General features: G+C 40.1%; 1 protein-coding gene across 1 annotated transcript; it reads left to right on the top strand.

Annotated features, from left to right (window-relative positions):
- The first annotated feature begins 137 nt into the window (after positions 1 to 137).
- Positions 138 to 18,294, top strand: LOC147218596 (phosphatidylinositol transfer protein beta isoform). The gene is made up of 11 exons (XM_086174245.1): positions 138 to 207; positions 2,777 to 2,807; positions 4,917 to 5,062; positions 5,278 to 5,369; positions 5,465 to 5,472; positions 5,602 to 5,676; positions 5,758 to 5,841; positions 7,532 to 7,609; positions 9,754 to 9,864; positions 10,526 to 10,648; positions 17,909 to 18,294. The coding sequence occupies exons 1-11, from the start codon at positions 188 to 190 to the stop codon at positions 17,954 to 17,956; spliced, it is 816 nt and encodes a 271-aa protein (XP_086030371.1). The 5' UTR covers positions 138 to 187; the 3' UTR covers positions 17,957 to 18,294.
- Positions 18,295 to 24,631: the final 6,337 nt, after the last annotated feature.

Here is a 24,631-nt window from a genome sequence, read left to right as displayed (position 1 = left end):
GTTTGATCTGAAAACAAGAAAACATATATTATATAAGTGGTTTAAGCCCAGGACCAGTTCCATCCCCACCTGCCTCGGCAAAGCACCGATAGAGGGGGAGGAGTCAAGGCCCCGCTCTTAACTGCTCGTGACGTCAGCATCAGGCTGCGGTTGGCAGGGCTGTACTAGTGAAATCGTAAGGAACAAGATGGTCCTAATCAAAGAGTAGTAAGTACCTTTTTCGTGAATATATTTTGAATCATTTATGTTTCACTGTTCAGAAGTTATTTGCCCCCCCCGCGTTAGCGGAGACGGGTTATTTGTAAACTTTTTGTCTCTGGCCCTGTATGCCAGACACGAGGGAAGGGTTGGATTGCTCAAGAACCCTGGCCTACCGGCTCACTTCTGGTCAAGTGTGACAGCTCCCGTTATTTCTACTGTTTTCCTTCTGGTCACGACTTGCCTTCTAGTTCCAAATCTGATGTTTCTGTTTCTTACTCTTTTATGCAGCTTGCTATTTTCACGGAAAGGGAGTACGGCCGTAGCAGTACTTCCACAGCTTTTTGCACCAGTGTGGTAAACTTCTGTCATAATTTAGCTAGCGATTCGCTAATGCTGGCGTGTCTCAACCTCCTTGAATGGGAAGTCCCCTGAAGCGCTGCTAAAGTTATCCGTAGTATAGAGTTAGCAGCTCTGACACAAACCCCCGCGAAGGCGCTCCTTTAGACCAGATGACAGCGACATGTCAACAGACGCGTTCTCCGATTGTTCCCCGATATTACACCAAGCTATTTTATCTCCCTCGATCGATAGCGCTCACATATTCCGATATTGTTTACGATGCGCTTGCTAGCTGTTAGCTGTGTCGGGGAGGTGGATCAAACACGGTCGATTAAACGAAAACGCCACATTGGCACACTGAAATACACTATAGCCATGTGGTTTAGTTTTCTTAAACTGACCCACTAACTTTTCTTACGTGTCCACCGTGGGAAAACAAGTGAGGTAGCTTCTGTTGGCATCAGTAACGGCGTGTTGACTAAATCAGGAAGTCACCCATGCAGCTCTTCCCCGAACGCTTTTTTTCCCCGCCACCCGCTAACAATCTAATTTTTTTTGTTTTAATCTTTGTCATATGCTGAATGTGCCACTCATAGATCACATTTTTTCATTGGGTGGTCTTGTTCAAATGAAAACTACTGACATGATTGCTTCCCCGTGGCACAGGAAGGTGTCTGATTATATCGGACGGTTGTTGTAAAACACAGCCGTCAGCCATTCAGGTTCGCGTATCATTGATTCTTGCGTGTAATAAAGATCCCTTAAATTTGCTCCAGTCCATTAGGTATTCTCTTTAACACAGCGGAATCCACAACTCCATTTATCTATTTGTTTTTGGACAATTGCCGTTCATTACTTCGTGAAGCTGAAAAATGTCTATTAATTGACGTATGTGTCGTGTGTGTATTCAATCCGCCAGCCAGCTTATTCCCGTGGCCTGTGCAAGCCTTATTCATTTTTATTTTGTTTTTGACACGAAATGGAATCGCTTCATAAAGGTGTTTTGTTCATCCCTTTTACTGCCTTCAATCTCAGACTTCCTCTCATTAAACTATTCCTTTCTCGTTTTGTGAGGTATCCCTCTCCTGTCATCCTGCTGTCAAATTTTCCTCAGGAGATATAGGTGTAATTCCCCTCCTATTTCTCAGTGAGAGAGTTTTATTGAATTTGAAGAGTTCTTTTTTTTTTATTCCACGCTTGTCAATAATGATGTTTTATCTGTAAAACTCTGTCCCTTATATTCTGTATCAAGCTAGTAATATAACAAATTAATCTATATTTGTTTGCCTGTTCTGTTTCATCAATAGAGATTATGTTTTTAGTTGATGTATGGGAAAATACCAGATAGTTATAGCATTTTAACTTGGGAGATGTGGAGACTGATGGTAGTAAAACCGTTTGATAATGGAGAAGAAAATCTTGTTTTATGCGGGTTACTTACACTGGTTTAGTTATTTGAACTGGTATTTCAAATGTAAATCACAGACCCAACACTCAGGGTTGGATACACTCCACCATTCTGACAAACCTTGTTGTGTATTCTCTCTATGTTTGCAACAGTGGCAAAAATGTGTTTCTTACAATTACCTTTTTGGGTATTCACATTCTCAATCTGACAAATGAGCAACTGAATCCCCTTGAACTTAACATGATTTACTCGCACACCACCACCCTTCTGTGTGTATTTTCTTTCTCTTTTTGGAGGGGTGGGTCATAAATCTCTCAATATAGTATATTTTTTGTTATACAAAGTCTATTGGCATGTTTTCGAATTGCAGTTTTTTGTTCTGGAGGTTTTTTTTTTCAAACTCTGAAATGTAATATTACCTGTGTTTATTAAATTTACATATTACAAATCTATATGATATGAAATATAATTTATCATCAGGTGAAAACCATAGTTGAAGATTGCTTATGCTTGTTTCAACCTAAGTGTGCTCCATTATCAAAGAATGAAAGGTGTTCTTGAGGCAGAGAGGCTGTGTTTGGGTTTGGTCATTCGATCAAATGTAGCATAATGGATTTGTAGTGATTTGCATTCATTTAATGTGAATCAGCCTTTTTTTTTTTGGCCATATCCGATACATATTACCATTGTTTTCTTGCTAAAGCGTAGACTACTATTCAGATTAAATTGTTCTGTAACTGTGCTCATCGAATCAAATGATACTCAGCTTAATGTTGCCTAACAAACAATGGTGATGCACATGTTCCCACTTTTCTCTTTCTCTCACAGCCGTGTGGTTTTACCCTGTAGTGTTGAAGAGGTGAGTCATCGATCTCAATCCCTCTGCTGTTGCTATATGAGGTCTTGGAAATACACTGCTCAAAAAAAAATAGGGAACACTTAAACAACACACTGTAACTCCAAGTCAATCACACTTCTGTGATTGAATGAGGAGAGAGAAACAGTCCACTTAGGAGGCAACACTGAGTCATTTTGACTTGTTTTAAGGACATTACATCTACGTTTGATCAGGCTGTAGTGCGTATTTCCACTTTAATTTTGAATGTGACTCCAAATCCAGACCTCTGTAGGTTAAAAAGTTTGATTTCCTATGATAATTTTTGTTTGATTTTGTTGTCTGCACATTCAACTATGTAAAGAACAAAGTATTTAATAAGAATATTTCATTCATTCACATCTAGGATGGGTTAATTTAGTGTTCCCTTTATTTTTTTTGAGCAGTGTATATTTGTCAAAGTTAAGACTCAGTTATAACTGAAAATATATCGAAATAGCTTTTTGTCGGTTTGATTTTGGTAGTGTATATTCATTTTGTTCTCTGTATAATGTGTCTATGCAATGTCTCCAAAAAAGTGATGTTGTAATGTAAATGTACATTACTGAAGCAAAGCTAATGGCATGGATGTCACAAGTGCAAACAAGACTAAAAGCAAACAGCTTATTACTCCTAAATGGGTTTAGTCATTTGTACTGAATGACTCAACTAAAATAATTTAAAGAAGAGGATTCTTTATGCTTTTCAAGTAATTTTGTAACTATTTGAAGTAACCTTTATATTGACCTAAGTCGTATAGCCCCACATCAGTACTATTCGGAAATACTCCAAATGAAAGAATAACTGTTCCTGTCATGTAGAATACAAAACCACAAATAACAAACCTCTATAAAGATGTGTTAACAGCAAAGTGGAAAAGAAACAATACAAACAAAATGCAAATAATACCAATACCAAAGATAGGCATCTGTGTAAAGTGTAAATTAGAATAGAAAAATGTGTACATTCTATCCTCATCTTTTCTTGTAAGCAAGGATACTGATGATGGTCTATTTAAGGTGGAGGGATCGGCTTTCTTCATCTCACTAGTCTGACTTGCATTACCCGCTGAGTTTTGTAACACTCTCAAAGACCTATGGCAAAAAAGTCTTTACGTAAAATACTTTGACTTCTAGGTCCAGAATATTCTCTTGTGTGATAGGGGGAAATATCATTATCCAGTCATTGTAGGCTCATAAGGACAGTAAAGTTCCATTGAAATGGGTCTAAAAGAATTATGAATGGATGTATAGTACAAATACAGATTAAGAAACCTGCTGAGTCTGAAACTGTCCTTTTAAGCACCTTGAATGTATCACTTAAGAGATTTCCTGAATTGCATTCAGCTAATTTCTCTTGGAACCTTAATCTCTTATTCACGTTGGAGATTATCAGAGTTTTGCTTTGTACATCTTGCATCAGATTGATTTACATAACTTGCAACTTCAGCTATGAGAACAATTATTCTTTGTTTACAAAGATGTAATGTATAAAAGTGATTATCTTTTCTGTTGGAGTGATGCAAATTACATGATCTATCCAGAAAAGACATTAATTCTTAGTTTTCACAATTATTTTGTAAGTAGACATCAGTGTTGTGTTTGTAGTGATTTCTGGCATAAATTCAAAACTTTCAACCTCAGGCCTTTTTTCATATGATGATAAAACCTTTTCCAGCTACTGTCACATTTTATAGCTCATTCCAAATAATGTAAAAATATGTGTTCAATTTGAGACAAACTCTCCTAGGACCTGAAATGTAAGCATTCATCTTCTAGCATCCATGTTTTGTTGCACCATTTGCTTTAGCTGTCATCACATGAAACTTCAGGGAATTAAGCCTTCAAACTGTGGAAGTCGGCTATGTATTACATTTATATACAGACATAGTTAATTCATACTAGTTTACAATGTGACTGTCACAGGATACTTTAAAACTTTCTGAAATAAAAGTTATTAAAACTACTTTGCTATCACAGGTCATGAAAATGTTTTGCTGATGTGCATAATACAATATAATCTAAACTTCAAATCCTGCTATAACTGTAAATGATCCATCCCGCGGTTTGTAATCATTTCTGTTAATTGTTACAGTATCAAGTGGGACAATTGTTTTCAGTGGCTGAAGCAAGTAAAAATGAGACGGGCGGTGGTGAGGGCATTGAGGTTCTCAGGAATGAGCCCTACGAACATGATGGCGAGAAAGGACAGTATACCCACAAAATCTACCACCTTAAGAGGTATGCGTCAAGTTTCTGTTTGCTTTTGATGTCATGCTTAGCCTCTGTGTGTAATTGTAATGGGCTACCAGGCAGTGGCAGTGTTGGGCTATCTGTGATTTCCGAATTGTATCTTCACTCTCCCCTTGTGTTTCTCATTGAAACACATTAAAACTATCACAAATAACCCTCTTCAGATCTACCTACCTGTTTCTATTCTCTTTCCCACTCCACAGTAAAGTCCCAGGTTTTGTCAAGCTGGTAGCCCCTGAAGGCTCCCTGGTATTTCATGAAAAAGCCTGGAATGCCTACCCCTACTGCAGAACCAGTAAGTCCCCTTCCCATAAGAGTTTATTCTTCCTTTTTTCATTTACACTATATAATGATATTTTTGTCTGTCTTTTCATGCCTAACCTCAATCAGTTGTGACGGTATGTATCAATTTATTTGTTTTCTAGCCTTGTGTACATTCCATCAACCATGTCTTGAGTGTGTAACCAATGTATTCTTTTATTGTAAATTTTTATTTGTTTCGTTTTTCTTTTTAATATACTTCTCAGAATGAGTACATGAAAGATAATTTCTTCATTAAGATTGAGACATGGCATAAACCGGATCTTGGAACACAGGAAAATGTGAGGACCGGCGCACTAAATCAGCTTGAACAACTGGATTTGAGATTTTATTTTTTTCAAATATCTTTTTCTTCACTTCAGGTGCACAAATTAGACAACTCTACATGGAAAGGAGTCACTGTTGTGCCGATAGACATTGCGGACAGAAGTCAAGTGTCCTCTGCAGTAAGTGGGAACGCAATCATTAACTTTTAGTCGTGGTGGCACCTCCATGTGGACAAACCTAGAAATTACTATGATAAATACCATAGTGAATGTGCACAAGTAGCACAGAACTTAATGTAGTTTAATTTTTTACATACTTCCTATTCCCTGTGAGATCTGCTTTTTAGAACCATTGGTCAATACTGGTTTAAACTGTGGAGACCTAGTATCTGGGTTGGACTTACCATTGACAAGCATCAACTTTGTAACATTTTAAAATTGCAAAGATCAATCCCCTGTCATGTTTTGTGTCATTATCTTTGAGGCCATCATAAAGCCCTGCAATCTTATTTTATGGAGTTACACAGTATTGCCGTTATTTGACACCACATTGCCTCATTTCACTCCAAGGCTGTGTGTGCGCGTCTGCGTGCAACGGAGACCATTTGGCTGAGAAGTGTTGGTTTCCGTGTGTACATGTTTGTTTGCAATGGGTAGTTAACGAGGCGGACATGTTTGCCTTGCTGGAAGAGCGCCTTGTGTCTGAGGGCCCTATCAGCCCTCAGCCTCAGGCATGGCTGCAGGGCCTGGGACATACCGCCAGCACCGATGAGTTTGTTAGTGTAATTAAGGCGCTGAGTTTTTCATATGTTCGACCCACACAAATACACACTTGCACTGAAAATGTTGGTTTGTTTTTGTTGTTTTTTTTTTACAGGGGCAGTAGCTCCTTTTCATCCACGACACCACATTGATTCACAGACCTCATTAGTGTTGCACTTTTTATTGTTGGAGTGGTGGACCTCTAAACAGTAAAATCCAAATGTGTGTGTGTGTGTGTGTGTGTGAGAGAGAGAGAAGAGACGGGCTTCCATCAGCTTCCCTCATATTTGACACCCTCCTGTTGGCCAATAGCCCTGAAAAGTAGCTTTTAGCTGCAGGCACATCATGATTTATTTAATATTGCTGAGCCCTTGAGCAGTTGATAATTTGAAAGCCATTTCATTTATTTGTATTACTATTTCTATGGCCTGTTCGATGAAGTCAGCTTTGTCATGTGCTTGCAGTGTTTGTCTTAAATAAATATTTTTTTCTCATGGGACCAGATCTTCCTGGGCAAGGATTTTTTGGTTGATTCAGATGGATTTTGTGATACGTATGTGTGCGAATATGTATATGAATGTGCATAAGTATATAGGTCTGTGAACACATGTGTGTTTATATACGTGTGTGTGTGTGGGGGGGGGGGGTTAGCATATATATTTGCCAAACCATTTCTCCATGCAATTAAGGGATAAGAGGGTAATGCTCTTTCACTTAGATCATCCATACTTAATGGTACAGTGGTTTGTGACGTGACACTGGTGTTGGCAAAATTAAAGCAAAAGGTTTATTTTCTTTCATCCAAGCTTATAGCAGCTGGTTGGGAAGGTAATTTTTTGACCATGACAACTTGTAGTGCACAATATCCAAAAGATGTTGCAAAGTTGTTTTTTTTTTTTTGTTTTTTTCAACTTTTCCAAACATTTTCTCTGTTTCAGCCCTTCGATAAATTTTAACAAGCTTGTCTCTTTCTGTCTCAGTGGCTGCACTATACCAGATTTCTTTTGCAACTTTTAACATTTCATGTCTGTGTTCACAGCTTTCTGAACACTTTGTTCAGCAAATAGGATTTGTTGTTTTTATTCTAATCAAGTTCTTCCCTATGTAGGACTACAAGCTGGATGAGGATCCAGCTATATTCAAATCGGTAAAGACTAACAGAGGACCACTTGGGCCCAACTGGAAGGTACATCTCTGCTACCCTAATACCAGACATTTTATGTGGGTTGTTTGTGGGTTATGTGGGTTATTTCCACTCAAGCTTATTACTTGATATTTAGCATTTTACAATTATGATTTTACCATGCAAATTATAGCCCTTGGATGTCATTGTTGTACTGTAAGCCCCCATCTGGTTTCAAATACTTTTCCAGTTAAATCAAGGAATTATTTAATCAGTAAGTCTCTATTCTTTTGTCCTGAGCACTATTTGTTGTAGTCTCTTTATTCTGGAAGACTTCTAGCGACCCTGAGTTTTATTTTAGCCAATCTATCAATGTGCTTAAAGTAGAATGAATGTTTTAAAATATGTCCTAATGAACTATCATGTAATATATATATCCTTTCATGTGTTTTTATGTAATTTTATTTATTTTTTCTTCCCCTCACTAAGTATTTAATTGGATAGACACAGTAGTTAAACATAATGATGTAAGAACTTGAATTTTTGCTCACTACATAAGGAGTCAAACAGAAAAACAGCCACTTCCAGTTACATGAAGCTGTGATAAATGTAGACTCATAACTGAAGGCACCAGTGGATCCTGAGACAGGAAGAAGTAGATGCAAACAGTCTGAGTACTCAATGTATGAACTGAATTGTGCTGAATTGAAGGGCTTGTGTGAGGCTGGAGATTTTATGAATATAGATGACCCTTATCATTGCGGTCGTAGAAATTTCAAGCCAATTGCGGAATTTACGCTCTGATCTTTGCCTTCTCTGTAAGTGATAATGCAGTATGTTAAAGGGAGGTGATAGATAAATGGATTTGTCAATGATTCTAATCGTAAGCAGCAAAATGGAATAATTAAAACATTCACTCCTGATAGAAAGTTAAGAGATTCCTTTTCATAGAAACCTTGACTGTCATTCTGTCCCCCTTGCTTAACCCTAGCTGTACCCAACAGACTCACACACTGGTCCTTTTCACTTTTCGAGGACAGGGAATTTACACTCTGTACTGGAGCCCTCAAAGTTCACCATGGGAAACTCTTTTGTTTCAAGCATTTTCACAGAACAAAAGCAGACAAACAGCCTTAAAAGTATGAATAAAGAAATACAACTTTTTATTTTGTGTTTTTAATTAGATCACTTTCCCATCCACTGCGGACATGGAAAAAGACAGAAAGCAAAGTAGCTGTGCAACAACAGAGGCACAATTTCTTGCCAGCTTCTCAAAGCAATAAAACTCTTTTCTATCTCTGCATGCACACATGGTTGCATATCGGCACCGTTTGTATTTCTGAAAACTTCTGCTCCTTTGAGTGGGGCACAGAGAGGGAGAGAAAAAATGTCACCGTAAGTGTTTTGATGTAGAATCCGTTTCATGTGAAGTTCTCCTTTCGCGATGACAACTTTTCTAAACCCACTGCAAATTTAGAAATGTTTCTCATTTCCTGGCTCTCTCTCTCCCTCTTTCTCTCTCTCTTTCTCCCCTTCACGATTGTAGCATCAAACAGGAACGAGATGAGGGTGATTGAGGCAGGTCTGTGGCATTTTCTCTTGGAATGCCTTGCCGGAATGAAGTGATTAATTAAACAGGTGTTCTCGGAGGGAGAGTGTGTGTTCTGGGCCAAGCAGGTCCTAGGTGTTAATAATGTAACCGGCTTTGCACCACAACGCCCTTATCGCATCACAAGCACTGTTTTATCTGTCTTCTGTGGCCACAAAGGCACGCCTGCCGGGAACGGTGTCGCTGTCAGGGCGGAGGCAGAGAAATGGTCCCTTCATCTGGAGTTTATCCACTTTGCTCTGCCCCCACCCCCTCCTTCTTTTCTTCTTGTCTTCAGAGGAAGGCAAAGTGCAAGCTGCTGATGGATTTAGAAAGTGTGTTGTAGATTAGGTTACTTTTATCTGTGCACAGCACATCTTCATATTGATAATTATTTCAGTAAGCCGCATACCCAGTGCATTATGTATTAATGATTTTTAGCTTTGAATACAGCCAAGATTAATCTAAAATAATATTCTCTCAGCCGCCTGCTACATTTTAAGATTATTCCCTCGCTTAAAACTTTTTTTTTTATCAAGTTTTTGCCATTATTTATTCTCTTTCTGCACTTTAGAAAAGATTGGTAAGTATAGTTTTTCTCTTTCCATTCTTCTTTTAGAAAGAACTTGTTGGTAAGACTGACTGCCCAAAAATGTGTGCCTACAAACTTGTGACAGTCAAGTTCAAGTGGTGGGGCCTGCAAACAAAAGTGGAGAACTTCATCCATGAGGTAAGTCAAATGTTAATACAGATTTCAGATTTTTTTATTTTATATATTTTTACTTTTCCCCAAGATGGCAACCCCCATCATTATTTGATTTGATGTCCAGTTTTAAACCAGATAAAAGTCTGGACAGTTTTTTGGCATTCAGGGTAGGGAAAGAAAAACTAGATACACCATTTACAGTACAATAGAAAGAATTCCACTTTTCCAACTCTAGTCAAATTAACTCAAATTTCATCAAGTGATGAAAAGTAGTTCAAATTTTAGACTACTTGACTGTGAAAGTCTTTTGTTTTAAAGCACTCCCAGTTTCCACATGAGTGAGATTGTGTGGTTCTCATAATTATTTTTCCATTTCACCATGTGGATGCTAAAATTAAAGGGAAAAATTTTATTGGATACTTTTATTTAAAGAAGGTAACATTAGATACTCAGGGTTAATAGGATCCAGAATGGTTGCAAATGCAGATGTGAAAATGGATTTGTTGAAAGAGAAATTTAGGCTCTAGAGATTGTAGCATTTTTTTTCTTGTTCCCTCTCTGTTGCACTCTTCTGTATTGTTAGACCTGATAACTGATTTAAGTGTAAAACACATGTGGACCCAAAACATTGACTTTCAACTGTATTATACATTTGAGCCGTAACTTTGTCCCGAAACTTTCGCAGCAAGAAAAGAGGATCTTCACAAACTTCCACCGTCAGCTTTTCTGTTGGATCGATAAGTGGGTGGAGCTGACTATGGATGATATTCGGCAGATGGAGGCAGAGACACAGAGGGAGCTGGATGAGGTCAGTAGATTTGTCAGGTAAAATATAGTTAAATGGTGACCAATTAAAGTTGCCCTTGAGCGTCAGCTGTCCCCAACACTATCACCTTGTGTAGCAAGGTTATTATCCCCTAAATAGTTTTCATTTATCTATTTGCTGTTCATTTGAAAATGTTTCCTTTTTAAGTGTTGGAATGATTTAATGCATTCAACTCTTGTTGTGCATCCATAGTTTGTTTGTTTGTTTGTGTCACTAGCAATTACATTTTTCCATCTTAACATTGGTTATGTGAAATACATGTAGGGAAGTGGCAGGCCGTGCATTTTACACCTAGGCCTTCAGTAGTGCTCCGAATCAATCCACTCCCCAATAATTAGTTTACGGCAATGGAAAACCATCTTATTATTCAGAAAGCAGTAAAAGAGAGGTGCATCGCAGATAGATAACTTGTGTGGCCACAATAAATGCCTTTATAGCAAACAGCTGCGACATTTAAATAGCACGAATAATAACCTTATAAACTTGCAGTATTATTTAGGAAAATAGCAGCATTTTACTCTCCAAATTCTGATCATTTGTAGACAAAATCCATCCTCCTTTCTTTCCTCAAAAAGAGTTCAATTATTCTGTTGTACAGATTATCCGTGCGCTTCAGCCCCGAGCACTCCCAGCAATACAATTTGCGGAGTACCTCGGAGCCTGTGAGCCAGGGGTACAGGTCATAGTTTGTGGCTTGAAAATGTCCAACAAATCCTTTTCCTGGTTGTGACCGGTTCGCTAGCTTAGGAGTTGCCCGACCTTTCTTTTCTATGTCCAGCTTTTCTTCAAAACTCCATCTAGAAAATGAATTTAACAATATATTAGCAACTAAATCCGTGTCTTCTCCTCCTGCAGCCATTGTGGGTTGATAAAACCGATATGAAACAAACGTAACTATATTTCTGTTCGCAGCTCGCTTGTACGCTTCTCCTCGCTAGTACACTAGTCTACTCTCTGACTATCCAATCAGAGGGTGTGAATACGCTGAAATTGCTGTAGTCCGCTAGAAGGCGTTGGATGTTGCCAACTCAAAATCTGATTGGTTGAGGCAACAGTGTCATCAACACTTATATTTTTTGGGTAAAGGGCTAGCAGAACTGATTGTGCAGTCTGTGTCTCCACGTATATACCACTTTGACCACCTTGCAGTTTCAAAGCACTTCACACACCATTCACACAAACACACTGCAATGGAGACAGAGCTGCTATGCAAAGATCATCAGGCTTAGTCTGTGGCTGTAAGAAAGGGCTATTTGAAGGCCATTGAAAATGGAATCATATTTCTGCAATAAATGAATCAATTTCATTATTAAGTGTAAGTTGTATTGACAAGTAGAACAATTTAAGAACACCAGCAAGTCAGCCACAGAGGTATGTGCCACATGCAGTCATTGGACCTGGTCACCAAGAGCTGAGTTGCACAATACAACACAGCTGCATTCCAAGCTTCCTTTGGACTTAACACCAGCATAAAAACTGTGCCGGGAACTTGACTGAATTGTTTTTCATGGCTGAGCAGTTCCTTTCAATCCTTACATCATCAAGTACAATGCCAAACACCGGATGCAGGGGTGCTAAATGTCGCCACTTGATTCTGGAGCAGTGGGAGCATGTTCTTTGGAGTGACAAATCATGGGTTTCTGTTTGGTAGTTTGATAAGCATGTGCAGGTTTGGTGGGTGTCAGGAGATTATCCCATACCTTGCTGTATTTTCCTGGCCATTATGTTCAATGGAGTTGGGACAAATGTATGGACTTTCTCTTTTTTTTATAAGGGGTTTATCTACACCCCTTAATTCAGCATGATTAACATAATGTAGACTATTCTATGCTTCCAACTTTGGAGGAACAGTTTGAGAATGACCATTTTCAATTATAGCATGGCTGGGACCAAAGAAAGGTACGTAGTGACATGGTAGCATTACCCAGAGTTGAAAAGCATGATTGACCGACGCTGAGCCTTGAATAAAACCTTATTCAAGACCTTTGGGAAGAACTAGAGCTGAGATTGGAAGTCGGACCCCGTTAGCAAACATGAGTATCTGATTTCACGAGTGCTCTTCTGAATACATGGGAAAAACAATTCCACACCCACACACACATGTGAAAAGCCTTACTAGAACAATAGAAGCTGCTGTAGCTATAAAGGTGGGAGGATTAACTCTATATTAATGCAGCTGAGAGGAGAGCCCAGCTCACTTCACTTCCTGAGGAAGAAGATCGGATAAGCTGTGGATTCCTCGGAACCTGAAGCTTTTCTGAACGTTCTACTGTATCCCCATTTATAAGGAGGCAAGCTTGTGCCATTATTCTGGACCCTCGATAATCCACAACAATCTCCCTGGTCTTGGTTGTGTTGAGGATAAGGTTATTGTTTAAGCACCACTGAGTTAGGTGCTGGACCTCTTCTCTGTAGCGGGTTTCGTCATTATCGGACGTAAGACCCACCACGGTGGTGTCATCTGAACTTGATGATGGTATTGTTTGTGGGTTGAATGGCAAGACAGTCGAGTGTGAAAAGGGTGAACACGTCCGGGCTGAGTACGCAGTGCCAGTGTTCGGGATCCAGGGGGAAGATGTGGAGTTCCCCAACCACACCACCTGAGGGCCGGTTGGTTAGGAAGTTGTAGATCCACAAACACAGGGAGGCAGACAGACCCAGGTTGTGGAGTTTCAGGGCCAACTTGTCTGGGAGGACGGTGTTAAAGGTCAACTGGAAGTCCACGAACGGCGGGACAGTGGTCATGTGAGTTGGACAGAGCCGTGTGAAGTGCTAGCGAGATAGCATCCTCTGTGGAGTGGTTCTCCCTGTAGGCAAACTGTAGACTGTCCAGCTCGGCAGGGGTTGCATCCTTTATGTTTGACAAGGATCCTCTCGAAACACTTCGAGGCGAAAGGGTGGTAATTGTCAAGGCAGGTGACGACTGATCTTTTTGGCACAGGCACAGTGATTGAGGAGTCGGGAGACAGGGACAGTTGCAGGAGCAAATTGAAAATATCCAGAAAGGCCCCTGCCAGTTGTTCCACGCATGACTTCAGGGTCTGGCCTAACACCTCGTCTGGTCCTGCGTCCCTGTTGGTTTTGATCTTCTTCAGGGTAGAACTCTCTTGGTGCAGCTTTAGAGCATAAGGCTGGTGCTGCACTTCTGATGTGAAGACGTGTAGCCTCTCTGCAGCTTGATGAGTCGAGACGAGCGAAGAAGCTGTTCAGGGTGTCAGGGAGGGTGGGGTTGCGGCTGACCTGCTGGGCTCTGCTTCTGTAGTGAGTGATGGCCCTGATGCCTCTCCACATGTGGCATTGGTCGTTGTTATTGAAATGGTCCGCAATGCATTGTCTGCACCTGTTTTTTTGCCAGCTGTATGCCCTCTCTCAAATTGCTCCAGGCCCTGCTGTAGGCCAGCCTGTCGCCTGCTCTATAGGCAGCATCCCGGGCTTTAAGCTGGGGTCTCGCTGTGCTGTCCGTCCACGGCTTTTGATTAGGAAAGACAGTGATCGTCTTTGTGGGAAGGACAGAATTGGTGCAGAAATAAACAGAAGACAAGACAGCTGGCGTGTACTCCTCAAGAGTAGTGCACTCTTTGAATACCCCCGGCAGGTGCGTTCAAAACAGTCTTGTAGGGCCGAGGAGGCTTCCTCAGCTCAGACCTGGGTTGTTCTAATGATGGGTTTGGACCTGCAGATGAGAGGCTTATAGGCAAGGATCAGTTCTATTAAGATGTGATCTGACATTCCGAGGTGGAGGGCTGTTCCCGCCTTGCGAGGAGGAGACTGGGCAGGGCCAGTCTGTGTGAGTTAGTTTGTAGCCTAGCATGCAGCCCGCTCCACTTGCCTTGTTTTTGTTTACCTTGGCCACAGCGGGGGAATGGTAGGGGCTCAGGTGGGATGAAGTCCAATTTTGGATATGAGTGGAATTTGGAGTTTATTCCTAACTCCAACAGTTCGGCTCTTCTGTACTGGATTACTGCTTACCGTACAGAAATCCCAAGGAAAAAAAACACAAAAATAAACATAGGTAGCCTAGGGCTCGAGCTGCTGTGTGTCCATCTTGGCTCATGTATTCATAGTGAGATGTGATAAAGTGTTCTCTATGCGAACTGGTTGAGTGTCCTAATAACACTTAATCCATTAAGTGAAATTCTACTTAATGTATCATGTATTTGGTGTCATAAACCAATAAATGACAGTTGACATTGGAACTACAAATGCTTTGCACTCTGAAGTGCACAGTCAGAATACAATTCAAATTTATTCCAATGACCAGTTGTAAAAACCATTTTCTTTAAAGTGAGAAATGAAATTTTTAGTGGATTTCTTGAGCTATAACCTTTTTGTTTTTTGTCCTTGTTTTTGAACATTTTAAGGATAATTCAGCTGAAATTGTGCAATTGAAGTGTGGTGAAAAAGCATAGATTATTATTATTATTATTATAGATATTTCTGTTCCAAAAATTGCAGTAACTCAGTTATCAGTATGACTGTCTTTGAGCTTGCTGTTCTTACCTCCTGGCTTTATTGAGTTCCGCAACTGGCATCAGTTATGATGGCAAAGTTGTATCCGCATTCATGAGACTGCTTTGACAGAGGCAGCTGTCACATTCTAACCTGGAGGATCCACAAACAGCAACTGACTCAGACATGAAACCATAACGGATTCTTCTGTGGTTAATTGCCTCGCACCCGTCACCATTCAGTTAAAATTATCATCTTATTGAAATATCCCCTCACCGTGACCTTCTGGTGTGACCCCTGTTTTTATTATTACTGTTATTATAATTATTTATTTCTCAAGCATTTCAAACTGCTCATAATCCTATAAACACTATTTACCTCTTGTAGTTGGACTGCAGCATCTCCCATCCAAAAAGAGTGTTTCAAAATTATTCCTTTCTAGATGCGTGAGAAAGGCTGTGTGCGTGGAACAAAGGCTGGAGAGGAGTAGCCAGGTAGAGGCCAGTCTCAGACTCTTTTCTTTTTTTTTTTTTTTTTTTACTCTCCTGTTCCCTCCGGATTTTCTGTATTACTTGAACCTTTGCTGCACACGCTGTCTTCGGTGAGGAGGGTTTTTAGTCAATACGTCACTGGACACACATTTCACTTTTCGACACCATAACTCACTCTTAATTTGTTCATCAATTAGACTGGATTATAGTGGAGTATGGGATGCGAGCCAAACTCTGAAGGGTTTGCTGACCCATTGAAAAGCCTACACATTGCTGTGTAATCAAGCATCTGTGGAGTCTCGGGCTGGGGAACCTATGAATTTTCAGACTGGATATCATGACACGGTGTCCAAAATAGATTTAAATGATGGGGAACAATGAAATTATTGAATACATTAATGTCAGACTGGGATTAATATTGAAATTGTATAATACCATGATATACACTATCATTACACATGGGGGGGCTGAAGAGCACCGGGAAAAAGAACTCTTATGATTTTGTTTCCAGCACACCACCATAGCAAACTGTCTTGGACAACCAATGGTCATTTGGCCCCCCCATCCCCATCTTTTTCTATCTGACCGTAACCCTGGTTTCCATGTTAACAATCCCTTATTTTCACACTGCCGATCCCACTCAGGATCAGCAAACTGCATCTACCAGCAGAGCTCTTTCCAATGAAAGAAACACATGGTCATAAACTCAGTACAAGTGGTGTATACGTGGTCTTTGTTTTTATACGGGTTTTACCTCTTTCATTTGCCTTTATGGGAAATTATAACATTAACTTGACAATAGATATACACTAATATTGAAGAAAATAATGTAGAACATCTGTTTCCATGTCATTTAACGGTCAGTGAAGTTATTTGCAGTCGGTCATTCAACCGGCAGCATAGTTCAGCCGAAAAGTCATTTGCTGCCTTGGCATTGCTTATAAGCTGTAGATTCTTGATATTCCAATTAAAGACATTAGCAGTCATGTTTCCCCAAAGAAAGTTATTTTTGAAATAGAGAAGGGTGCCCTCAGGAAGGGAATTTAATACATTATCAAGTGTCTGGCCATCTACAAGATAATTCTACTGACATTCTATTATATCCTAAATAGCATTAGAAAAATATTTCAATGGTAAAGTGTTTGCATGACACTGTTTACATCTCAAAAACTAAAAAAAAGAGGTTTCCATACATGCAGTGAACACAGGCTATATTTCTTATAATATCACATGGAGCAAATTTGCTCCAAGTTTATTCTGATTTATTCCTCACCCCTGACACATTCGCTTGTCAGAATTACTCACGCTTTCAGTAGTTGAGCTGTGGTTAAAATACAGATGTGCCCCAGTCAAGCATTATGTCTAATCCACAGCAGCCCCACAGAGAAACGCAAAGAGTGCATTTTCATTTTTGTTGAAATACAATAAATTGGAGCTTTTGTCTGATCAAGGAGGGAAAAAAAGGAGCGTGGCTAGACACAAGTTCATACCTTTCTTCTTTAGTACACATAAATACTGCAGCTCCTGCATTTCTCTCCTCCAGCATCCCTTTTTAAAGTAAGTGAACATTCTTCTAGCACTAGGGTAAGTTGGTCCATGTTACCTGAACCACTTGGCTCAGTATGTGGCTAGAAGAGATGACACAGAATAATGATCCACTAATAGTGCCATCGCTGTTAATATTAAGACCGGAGTGTGGGTTTAAAAAAAAAAAACAAAAAAAAACTGTGATGCTCAAAATTCATGTCATTGTGGGTGTATTGGAAAAGTTCAGTGTGGGGGAGGAGGTGGGTGACTTCAAGATGGCTCCCTTCTCCCTCATTAACATACAAATGGAATTCTGCTGTTGAGAAGAAGTCTGCTGTGATTGAGTAAAACAGGAGGGAGGATAGAAAAGTGGGAGGGTGAAATCTTGTGCCATTTCATCAGATCTCTCAATTCCTCTGTTTAGAGCCACTGTTAGTTTGAACTGTTCCATTAAAGTGTTGAGCTATCAGATTCTACCACTAATTGACTTTCCAAAGCCATCAGCCTCAGGGTTAGAGAATGTGAAAGTAATGCTTTTATCTACCTTGAAGACAAACCTGGTGCCAGATAAAACTCTAAGATTTCAGAATATAATAGTTTTTGGTGGTCTTATTTAATGTTTCTTTTTTCGCAAGAAATTAAACCCAAGTCTCATCTGATGAAGAAAATGAATCCTATGCTATGAGCAGTGACTCAGGAGTTCCACTGAAAGCAAATCCACGCTCACCTGTTCAGCTCACAGTCTAACTTGTGTTCCCTACCCGTTTTCCCACAGCTCCGCAAACAGGGCGAAGTACGAGGAACCAGTGCTGCAGACGAATGAATGATTATAAGCATCCACGATGACAACAACAATGGAGACTGCTAAGTGGGCTCCCTTGATGCCACTTTTTACCCTAACAGATTTAGGCTGTGGAAGAGGGGGCTCTGCGAGGTGCAGTCAGTGGAGGATATCCCCAACCTGCCTCCAGTTGTAGTCAGGCTGATTCCACTGAATTTATTTCTAGAAACCAACTCGATCCTACTTGATAAGACTTGTTCATTTAGGTTTTCTGCACAAAGAAAAATCAACTATCTGCATCATGTCATTGTCAAGATGTGACCATCAGAATAGATATGGAGAGGAGCTGCTTCTGAGATATATATATATATATATATATATATATATATATATATATATATATATATATATATATATATAATTTTTTTTTTTTTTTTTTTTTTTTTTTTTTTTTTTCAAAAGCGTATTCACTGGCTTGAATCCTCAGTTTTTGGACCAAATAGTTCATGTGTGTAATTTTGACAATTTTTTCTTTTTATTTGTCTCCAAAACATTCCCCTTCATATTGATGCCCTACACGGCTTCTCATGCCTTTCACGATTTTTAAATGTGCATACCGTGTGGCTCGGTGGTTTGCATTCTGCAGCACTGAGTGTGTCATGTTGTCATACTCATGTTACTTCTTGCCACAGCCTCCATTAAGAGATTACCAACACCCTGGTTGCCTCACCTTTGTAATCCTTCCTCTCATCAGCCCACCCCACCAAACACGCTGCCATCTTAAGACTGACAATCGTGCTTGTACAGGTATTCACACTGACTCTCACTTAGACAGATTTAGTCCCCCAACACACACACACACACACACACACACACACACATGCAAATGACACATACATCATGCACATACAGATAATAACACGAATTAATTCTCCAACACACTCACAGGTGCGAATGCCTTTGCAGTGACTAATCTCTTAAAAGCTCAAGTTGGGCAGATCCATGCAAGCTTGATCAGCCAAATATTAATTTGGAATAGTTTGCAGCTTTTTTTTTTTTTTTTTTGTTCCACCCCACACACTCCCTATTCTGCCCACAATCTCACTTAACATACAACACAACATTCACCTCCATAACAGATGTCCCCAGAGAAAAATTGCACTGAAAAACAGCCACAGATGGTGCTACACCCCTCAGCCTCTGTCACAAACTGAATTACGCCACGTTGCTCACCTCACCCAACCCTCCCCAGAGGTCTATCATACTCATCTGGTAGAACGAGAAGACTGTTGCCATAAAGACCTCTCATGTCTGCTTCATTCAAGGTGTGTTTACAGATTTGACAGCCTTACCAGATAAACCAGCATCACACACAGCTTGCCTTAATCTCTGGCCGTTTTACCTACGCTACCAGCTTTTTGCTCCAGCTACCTCCTTTTTGTTTCCCACAATTTTCCTGACACCAGATTTGTTAGGAGTCAAACATGGCAGGGCTTTGTGAACAAAGTTGCTTGTGACTGCTCTGTTTTATTGGAAGTATATCATGCTGTTCCTTTTGTTTTCTGGTGTCTCCTGACGCCCGAGCCTGTACACTCTTGTCGCTGAAGCTTTACCTCTGATTCTGACCAGCTGATTTAATGGTTATGCCATATGAAAAAAAAATCTTTAACTTTCAGCCCTTTATGCACTTTTGTAGTGGTGGCCTTAGAATCATGTGGCACTGGCTACTAGTTTTTAACCAATATCATATGTGTACATTTCGGTTTCCTAATTTAACTATTAGTCTTTATTTCATGTTTCTCTTTGGTCTGAGTATCTCCAAAAATGTATATAAGGAATAAGAAACATTTAACCATTTTCTATGTACTCCTTCAATGTGCAAATGTAACATACTCGTTGGTTTACAGATGCCTTTTTGTTTTTCGTCCTGATGATAAAGGCAGGGAATCATTCCTCATTGATGTTAGTTCTGTGTCCAAACATTTTAAATGTCTAACTGACATGTATTCAACTTCTGTAGATTGGTCATAACAAGAGAGTTTGAAGAAGGTGTCTTAAAGTAATAGTTGAAACATCTCAGGTGTGCTTTGCCATGCAACGACCATTTTCGGATGTTGTTCATGAGTTGCAAGAAATAGTTTCTTTCATCATACCGTTTACTTTTCAAATGAAAATCTAGTATTACAATTTCAACTGGAGCTTGTCATGTGTTTCCATTATTATTTTTTTTTATTTTTATGAATCAGTTGGCTCTCTTGCCAAGATGTTGTATGTATTGTTAAGGAAGAAAATACGTGAGCTGCGGGTCTTTGGTGTGATTTAGTCATTTGGTCATATTTTTGATTTCTGATCTCTGACTGAACTCAATGGCCAGAGATATCCGTGATCTATGGCTTACCGTTTGTGCCAATGACACGGAGAAAGGAATAAAACTGAAAACCAACAAACGGTTTAGTCTGATCACAATCAATCAATAATTAGCACAACTGCACAATTCATCAGTGGCTCACTTTTTAAGATACTTTTGAAATTCAGGGGGTATGGTAATGAATGTACAATGTTTTGTGCCTTTTTGCCTGTACATCATGATTCAAAGTATATATATGTTAAAACTACACGTCTAATAAATTTGGAAAATATACTAGTTTTGTATCTGTGTTCAGATATTTTTCTTTAGAATTTAACGGCAGGCGTGCTTAAGCGTTATTCATCATTGACCTTAAATGACCCTTTTCTTTCGCTTTGTAAAAACATGTTTTTCCTGCTGATGACAAAAGAACAGCTCAGGGACGCATGGCAGTCTTAACAATGGTGTTTGCAATTATTATTATGGTTGACAACTTTAAGCCGTTGTGATTAAACAAGAACAAACCTTTAAGCATTTCTGCAGTTATAATCATCTCATATTGTAACTGACGACTAATTTGGTGTGAAATACTCTCTAAGTTTGGATTCATTTTTCAGATTTACTAAATCTTAATCAGTTATACTATAAATTGTAAATATATTTATTTATATTCATATTTTCAAAAATAGATTTTCGAATATGTGTGTGTGTGTGTGTGCACACAAGTTTCTCTAAAGTTGTTTACTTTCTCTGTATTTGAAAATCCATTGCATGCCAGTTGGTGATTTTGGTGCTTTAATCGGTGTTGAAGAGCAAGGAGAGCCACCAGTCTTCTGGCTGAAACGTTTTTTGTTTTTTTCTCGGTAGCAGAGCGGTCACATGTGCCTGCTCTATTGAAAGCGGTTATATTTGCCCCAGAACACGCAAATAACACGGTTTCTAAAAGGAGAGATGGGCAGACTCGCCCACACGCCACCTGTTCATGGCAGCTCAGAGTATTCTACAGTTCTACTGTAGGCGTGTATCCACTCTCATGCTTCCCTTACAGGAAAGATGAAGGGACATGTCAAAGAATCTTAAAGGCTGGAAGACTTGACAGCATGACACACAGGCATGTGAAAGAGTTCATAGCTGAAATATCTTTCTGGCAGTCAGGATGACCGGCTGCGCAACTTTGAAGCACATGCAGAAGTTAAAATATTCCTATCGGTGCCATGCTGAAGCAGACATGTTGTAAAACACGGCCCCATATCCTGCCACGAGTAGAGACACGGGGACGGCCATTCAGTTTCAAAAGGAAGCGGTGCTGTGAAAATTCAATTCAAAGTTTGTCCACCTGTGTCGTGTTTATGCTCATGTATGTCCCCCGGGGTTTGATTTGCTCAAGGGTTGCAGGTTTCTTTGGAAATGCAAGTTATTTTTGGGTTCCATGGACAGGCAGTGATGTCAACAGTATTTCCTCATCCTCCCAGCCCGGGTCAAGTTTAGCCTTACTGATTCTCATAAGTCTTTCCTGTTGTTTTGAGAGAGGTGTAGAGCCAGCAGATCTGGAAGAGGGTGGGAGTAGGCGATCTGTGTCGCATCCCTCCCTTAAATACAATAGTGCTTCTCTGGATGACAGATGCTGCTTAACCTGCTCTGACCTGGAAAGTCGTGCCGGTTCATCTGAATGACAAGGCCAAAAAATACTATCCACTCTGCCCCAACTTCACAGGACGCTGTCCGCCAGCATAGGAAGGAGCCGTCCTTTTTGGCAAACTGCCGTTGTAATAGATCTAAGGGAAAGCTAAACACCCTGAATCAAGAGCACAGATTCAACTTCTGCTATCTGGTCCCATTGAGTAAAATATTGAGACAAATTGAGCAGTAAATCACTTTAGAGAGGGAGGTATCATGACCATGTTGAAAAGCTTGTAGACAGTCCATTGTCATGACGTCGCCTCGGCAGCAACTCAGAGCTGCATTTATCATCGCTTTGGAGTCCAGGGGGAAAGAGAGCATGCCATCAGTTTGTCATACTTAACTTGTCTGTCCCCATTTGAGAGGACTGTAGATAGAGCTTGAAGGAAATTAGTCACATGGGTATTACAGTAAGAACAATGCATTTTTTTTCTATTCTTCAGATTGCACTTTTTGTTTCTTGCATTTTTAATAAGGATTTCTTGCACTCAAGATCTCAATCTTTAAAAGAGTATGACTTCAGTCTTTAGGCTCCCAAGTTGTGTTGAGAAACAGAAAATGAAAGAAAAAGGGGGAACGGTACCTTACATTTTTGATTTGCCCAGGACAAGTATTTGAAACCAAGTCATATTATAGAGCACGCTAAATTTGATTTAATGGCTTGTGTCATTAAAATCCAATGCGCCCATTTGTCTTTTTTTCCTTGATTTTTTTATTAATTTAATTATTTCAGTTCAGACTGATATTGCAAATGCCATCAAAGTTTATCCTGTGGTCCCATTGGCAACCGCCGCTAGGTGGCACTGTGTCTTTTTGATAAAAGTCCTCTTGGTTTCCTCATAAAAGCTGTCTGACACCAAATTTTCTGAAACCCCATGATGCACAATGTTTTAAAGGGACCTAATATGCTGTTATTATATTCCCCAAAATGAATTGGAGGTATCTATCGTGAATTATAGCTAATTTTGCTTAGGTTGATTTCACATTGATTCTCTGTCCAAATGACACATGTTTGTATAAAATTCAAGAAACTTTGAAATATGAGACACAATCCTGGATGCAATTTTAATGTATTACCTCTTTATCTTTTGTCACAAATAAATAGGTAGATCAGGAAACTTCCTGAAAATGATGTGATGGGTGAAAGATAAATGAACTGGGTAAGTCATATGAATAACATTTAATGTTGATGCATTCTGCTTAATTGTATTGTAGCAGAAATAGAACTGTTCAAGAACATTTTTGCAGAAATATCTTAAATACTCAGAATTATATTATGATTTTCCCCTTGTGATTAATTCAATTTACTTTCGTGTGTTCTCTTTGTTTTATGGCTTTATGATCTAAGATTCAAGTCCAAAAATGATCAGGAGTTGTGGCCGAAATAAATGCACATTGATAAATAAACATTACTTATTTTTTTCTTATTCTCTGTTTTGGAAACTTTAATGCTGATAGAATACTATTGATCTCTGAGACTGAGACATCGTGCACATGATTAGGGTGTAGTTGGCCTTTTAAGGAGGCACTTCTTCCGTGGGGACGCGTCCACGCCACGCGTGATCTTGATGGACCTCCAAGGTGAGCGCGACCCACCAGAACCCAACCTGACAACCCTTTTTTAACAGTTTAATTCACGATTATCAACACCAGCCGGGACTTTTGATCGGGTATTTGATTCTGATCACGTTGTGCTCTGATTCTCACACAAGAAACATCACATGGGGGCACTAAATCAATTTTCTGAAGCAACATTTTATCGTAAATCATTGATATCCAGTGCTATTTCACTCCCCTCATCATTCATTTGCGACCACAGAAAGAAGGCGGTGGCTCTCGATAATCCACATACGAGCGTGGAAAAAAAAAAAGTTGCTTTTTCAGGGGTGAGTTGAAATCAGCCTGACAAATAAACAACACTGGATTGCAAACATTTTTTTTGTTTGTTTTTTCATCTTAATCGCTATCATGATTATTGTTATTATTGGTAGTAGTGGTTGGTGGTGGTGGTGGTGTTGCTGTGGAGTGCTTCTTTTTGCGCTCATGTGAATCGAAGTCCATTTAAATCGCTATTTTCCGGTGAATATCTTTTCAGGATGATAGCGTGTCAGGTGGCCGCCATCCCTCATCCATCCCAAACGTGAAGCTGTTTATCCTCGTAAGCAACCGAAGACCCAGACAAGGTGAGTTCCACGCAAAGGTTTCCCGTCGCCGTGACTCCGTGGGGCCACCTTAAACGCTTTAAGCCCCGCCCCCAACGAGCGCTCTATCTGTCCTCTGATTGGCTGATAGCTCACGGATGGAAGTGGCTGCAGAAATGCAAAACTTGTTGCTCGGCTTCTTTCGGACTCGCCGTTTTCACACAGCGCCAAGCGGCTGAACGGGTAGCGGGGCGGACGCGTCGGTCTCTTCCCCGGTGGCACCACGGCGGGAGACAGCGGGGTGATTCGGAGCGGGGACGCGGTGCAAGGAAGGGAGCTGAAGGCGCGGTGCTGGTTTTGCGGGACGAGTTACCGGCAGCGTGGAAGAGGGGAGGCGGGATGCTGTCAAGCCGCGCCGTGCTTGTTGAGTGCGGGTAGCGGCTCCGGGTTCTCCGGTCCTCCTGGGTCGGGAAAGCAGTGATCGCCGGACGATTTTTTATTTTTTTTTCCACGCCTGCTCTGCAATCGTAGATAAATTAAAAAACACCC

The sequence above is a fragment of the Fistularia commersonii genome, chromosome 26 (genome assembly GCF_037954325.1).
Source record: "Fistularia commersonii isolate RoL2024-O1a breed Wild chromosome 26, RoL_Fcom_v1.0, whole genome shotgun sequence".
In the NCBI taxonomy this organism is placed as follows: domain Eukaryota; kingdom Metazoa; phylum Chordata; class Actinopteri; order Syngnathiformes; family Fistulariidae; genus Fistularia; species Fistularia commersonii.
This window is presented reverse-complemented; position numbering and strand designations above follow the sequence as displayed.

Coding starts and splice junctions, on each gene's coding strand:
- LOC147218596 (XM_086174245.1), top strand. CDS start 188: ATGGTCCTAATCAAAGAGTA. Junction 7,610..9,753: donor CACTTGGGCCCAACTGGAAG/GTACATCTCTGC, acceptor TTCTTCTTTTAG/AAAGAACTTGTTGGTAAGAC. Junction 9,865..10,525: donor TGGAGAACTTCATCCATGAG/GTAAGTCAAATG, acceptor AAACTTTCGCAG/CAAGAAAAGAGGATCTTCAC.